Source organism: Notothenia coriiceps, unplaced genomic scaffold (assembly GCF_000735185.1).
Source record: "Notothenia coriiceps isolate Sejong01 unplaced genomic scaffold, NC01 NC01_scaffold00030035, whole genome shotgun sequence".
Taxonomy (NCBI): Eukaryota; Metazoa; Chordata; class Actinopteri; order Perciformes; family Nototheniidae; genus Notothenia; species Notothenia coriiceps.
Window position 1 is genome coordinate 10,249 of NW_011362736.1, and position 4,799 is coordinate 15,047.

The 4,799-nt window shown below is 39.8% G+C and overlaps 1 protein-coding gene across 1 annotated transcript; it reads left to right on the forward strand.

The window, feature by feature from the left end:
* Positions 1-1,260: 1,260 nt before the first annotated feature.
* Positions 1,261-4,583, forward strand: LOC104959214 (acidic mammalian chitinase-like). The gene is made up of 12 exons (XM_010787082.1): positions 1,261-1,285; positions 1,382-1,408; positions 1,520-1,724; positions 1,874-1,930; positions 2,090-2,255; positions 2,723-2,847; positions 2,949-3,072; positions 3,515-3,697; positions 3,787-3,903; positions 4,012-4,144; positions 4,273-4,327; positions 4,388-4,583. Exons 1-12 carry the CDS (start codon positions 1,261-1,263, stop codon positions 4,581-4,583), a joined length of 1,413 nt encoding a protein of 470 aa, XP_010785384.1.
* The last annotated feature ends 216 nt before the right edge of the window (positions 4,584-4,799 follow it).

Consider the following 4,799-nt stretch of genomic DNA (forward strand, 5'->3'; position numbering starts at 1 on the left):
AGTGTATATTCTTTGTATATTAACTGCATTTAAAGGAACACGACTGGAGGGTTGAGTTTTAGGTTTTGCTGCTTGGAATTTTCCTATTAAAAAGCTTCCATGTCATGACCGAAATTGAGTCATATCTTGTACAGAAATATGCCTCTTGGATGCAATGTCTCCATGCCATATAGTACAGCTTATCACCATACTTCATACTTATCTTATCCTTTGTGTATACTGAACATATACCATAATTGCCCACCTCCCTTTCATGGCGAAGGTCTGATATATGCACCTGAACAGCTGGATATATATAAGATCCTCAACTCACACATATCCATGCTTCTGAGATCCCAAGGTAAGCTTGCCTTCCTATCTGCTGCCTTGCAGACTGTAGAGATTCAGCTTCAGTATGTTTCAGTTGCCAGAGAATGGAACTATTTATCAATTGTATTTTATATAACCTTTATTTATACAGGTAATCTTAGATTCTCAGATTCTCATCCTCAAAACAGACATGGTAGACACATGTAAAAACAGTGCTTCTGGTAATTTTGGGGAAATGCTGCAGTTGTGTTTAGGGCTAAATTGTAAAGGTGATACTTGTATCCACTACACATGGTTATACCTGGAACAAGTGGTTAGGCTGTGACAGGGGAAATGTGCTGATAGTCTGCACACTTCATTTGAAACCAAGATAATAATCTTAAAACGATTATATGATAAACTGAGAGTTTCAAGAACAATGAACAGGTGTAATCTCTAAAACGTTGACTATAAATAAATGTATTATGTTAACAGAATTCACATAACTGTATTAGGTTAGTTGAAATAAATAATATTTAGTTGAATTAAAGAATTAATTAGGAAGGTTCAACTTAATATTATTGCTTTCATCTAACCTAATGTGACATTTGTTGACATAATACATTTAATTAAAGTCAATGATTCTGTTTTTTCAGTGTATGTTATTCCTGCTTTTATGAATGGAATTCAACAAATGTATAAAGGAAATATTGATATTGATTTTGACTGATTCAAAACTACACAAAGATTTAGATATTCCAGAAAAACAATGCTCGTTTACATTGGTGGAGATAATCACCAACTCATTTGGGTTTATAGGCAATATGCTTTGAGTACATTATAGTTATTGTCAGGTTTAAAAAATAATATGGAGTAATTTTATGTTACTATTGTTTGTCTCTGTCTTTTCTTTGACCAATCTGTTTGATCTATTTATTCTAGAAAAAAAGGAAATCAGAGTTTGAGATCAAAATGACGAGGCTCACTCTTTTAGCAGGTAATCAATCATCAGGTCTCAGTTCTTCACATTATCATGGTTCTTAATAATATGATACATTAAGCCTATCATTGTTTCATGGTCACCTCTCTATAGGCGTGTGCCTGCTGATGTGCCAACTGGGTAAGTCACTCTCGTGATATTGGTCTCATTGGTATTATGTGTCTGAAATGTCAGAAAATATTAATAATTTCTTGCAAGGCTGACCACAGATTTGCTTTTACTGATCTCCAGCAACTGCCTCCAAGATGGTATGCTATTTCACTAACTGGTCCCAGTACAGACCCGGGACTGGGAAATACCTGCCCCAAAATGTGGATCCCTTCCTGTGCACCCATCTGATTTATGCTTTCTCAATCATCAACAACAAAAACGAGTTGACTACCTATGAATGGAATGACGATGTCCTGTACAAGACCTTCAATGGCCTGAAGAGCAAGTAAGAGTTTGTCTTTCCACTATATGATATAAAATCCCTAGTTCCTGCAACTTGTACTTCAATCTGCATTTGTTAAAATTATAATGTCCCATTTCTCTATGATAAACAGGCCTTTGTCAACTCAAGTATTCTGCATCTATGTGTTAAAGGAACCCTGGTCTGAAGACCCTACTGGCTGTTGGTGGATGGAACTTTGGCTCAACTCAGTAAGTGTTCCTTCATTGCTTCTTCATCAGGAAATGAAAATATACAATAGATCAAGAAAAGAACGTTGACAAGAGATATGCTATACTTCTGATCAATAGTTGTTCAGTTTTTTAGGACAATGGTCTAAAGTTTATTTAATGTTGAACACATTTCCTCAGGTTCTCCATCATGGTGTCCACTCCAGCCAACCGTCAGACGTTCATCCAGTCTTCTATCAAATTCCTGAGGACTGGAGGCTTTGATGGTCTGGATCTGGACTGGGAGTACCCTGGATCTCGTGGAAGTCCTCCAGTGGACAAGATGAGGTTCAGTCTGCTCTGCAAGGTGGGTCCTAGTGTTTTGAGCCATTGGAAACATATGGTCGCAGGTTCCTTCCTCTGTTTCCATCAAGCCACTTGAAGCCTTGAACAGACATCTCTAATGTGTTATCTTATTAATTTATATATTTTGTTTACAATTTTGATTATTTATTTGCCTTCCGATGATGTGCTGATGATGTGCTGATGATGTGCGACTTGTATTTAATTAAAATAAAATAATAATATTTTCACACACATTCAACAAAGAAAATAGGCCTTTTCTATAGTCAAACAAATCAAAACAAAATACGCAAAACTCCAATAAAATGAACAGCCTTGAACGTCATTCTTTCTTTTACTAAGTGTAGGATAATCTAATTTAACGGTTCAAATCTGTTTGTCGACATATTTTTACCATAACTGGCTCTAACGCACATATCCCATTGACAACATCATATATTTATGAGCGTCTTATTAATGGGTTTTTTTCAGGAACTTGTTAAAGCGTACGCTGCTGAGGCCAAGGCCACCGGCAACCCTCAGCTCATGGTGACTGCTGCAGTGTCTGCCGGGAAGGGAACCATCGATGCTGGATATGAGATCGCTGAAATTGCCAAGTACTGCAGATTGTTATTATTTAATTTTTTCAGTTTTATTATTTAAAATTATTTAAAGATAGTAGGATGGGGACTTTATCAGTATTTCATATGATTTTCAGGCATCTGGACTTCATCAATGTGATGACCTATGACTTCCACGGAGCTTGGGAGCGATCCACTGGACACAACAGCCCCCTGTACCGCGGCTCCCACGACAGTGGGGACCTCATCTACTTCAACACTGTAAGAGATGCAGTTTTCTCGGCATTAGTGGAAGACATTATATGGCACACACGATGCAGGAATACATACATCAAATTGCAATGCAATACTCTTTTAGTGTAACCAAACCAATTGTACACATGAATGTCTGCTAATAGATACAACTAAGCCACAACTGAGGCCCTCTGACAATATTAGTAGGATGATTTCATACCGTTGTCATTCGCGTATCTCATCTTGGAGAGTAGAATGTACAAAAATATCATGAAGTTAATAAAATGTATGATCCTGCACTTTTGAGTCGACTAAAAGGATAAGTGGACCGGAAATGTACTATCAACTTTATGGAAGTCCAATAAAAAATCCCTTGGATAACCTTTTGATATGAGACAATCACTGTCGGTTGTCTGCATGAAGAATTTCAAGCATTGTGTCTGTTATCTTCCCTCCCTTTCTATTTCAGGACTATGCCATGAAGTACTGGAGAGACAACGGCACCCCAGTGGAGAAGCTGATGATGGGATTCGCTGCCTACGGTCGTACCTTCCGTCTGACAACATCAAGCACTGGTGCTGGAGCTCCAGCTATTGGCCCTGCATCAGCCGGACCATACACACGTGAAGCTGGATTCTGGGCCTACTTTGAGGTCCGGTCTGAACAATAAGAAATACTGCATGCTAACACAGGTAGAATGGATGGAACATGGAATAATCCAATGGCATTTTGATCTTTCAGGTCTGCACCTTCCTGAAGGGCACCACCATTCAGTGGATTGATGACCAGAAAGTTCCCTATGCCACCAAGAACAATGAGTGGGTGGGATTCGACAACAGGGAGAGCTATGAGACCAAGGTATGAACCAGGGATTACAGATTTAGGGTTGTCCGCATGGTGAAATTCAACAGATAAATTGATTCCTACTGAATATTTTGGTTGACTTGTCTTCTTGTTGATCCACAGGTCCAGTACATGAGGGACATGAAGTTTGGTGGTGCCTTTGTATGGGCTTTGGATTTGGATGACTTTAAAGGAGAGTTCTGTGGAGAGGGAAGCCATCCTCTGCTGTACCATCTACGCAAACTCATTGATAATGGTAAGTTATGATACTCAACTTTTTATTTTTAGCCAATATGTTCCTAGCTTGTCAAACCAACCCTTCATACAAGTCATTTTCTTACAAATGTTAAAATTATGTATTTCTCTTTCTTACACCTCACACAGAGATGCCTCCACGTCCAACAACCACAACCAAGAGACCTGCTGTCACTACCACAGCATCAGCCACGACCTCCAAACCTGTTGTGACCTTCACAACAACCGGGAAACCCAGTGGAACCACCCCCGCTCCATCCACCACGACCACCGTCCCCATCCCAGGACGCGGCTTCTGCAAAGACAAGGCTGACGGCATCTACGCCCACCCTGCTGACAGAAGCGCATACTACACATGTGCAGGAGGCAGAACCTACCTGAGTAACTGTGGTGCTGGGACTGTCTTCGACATTGGCTGCAAGTGCTGTGTGTGGCCCTAAATATTAGCTGTTGGAGAACTGTCACTGATTGACGTCTCAGTACTGACTCAACAAGCTCAATGCCTCTGGGGACTGAGTCCTTGAAACACCCCCCTATACCAGGATGGGTTATGCAGCGACTACATTTAACTTTGTATTCAGATCTGTGTACAAGTGTGACAATAAAACCCCTTGATGAAGCCTTGGCAGTTGTGTTCTCTCTCTTGCATTGGAGGA

What these genes read in the sequence shown, in the direction of transcription:
- LOC104959214 (XM_010787082.1), top strand. Translation starts at nt 1,261, where the DNA reads ATGACGAGGCTCACTCTTTTAGCAG. An exon ending in GAGATCGCTGAAATTGCCAA is followed by an intron (nt 2,848 to 2,948) that starts GTACTGCAGATT and finishes TATGATTTTCAG; the next exon opens with GCATCTGGACTTCATCAATG. An exon ending in CCTGCTGTCACTACCACAGC is followed by an intron (nt 4,328 to 4,387) that starts ATCAGCCACGAC and finishes ACCCAGTGGAAC; the next exon opens with CACCCCCGCTCCATCCACCA.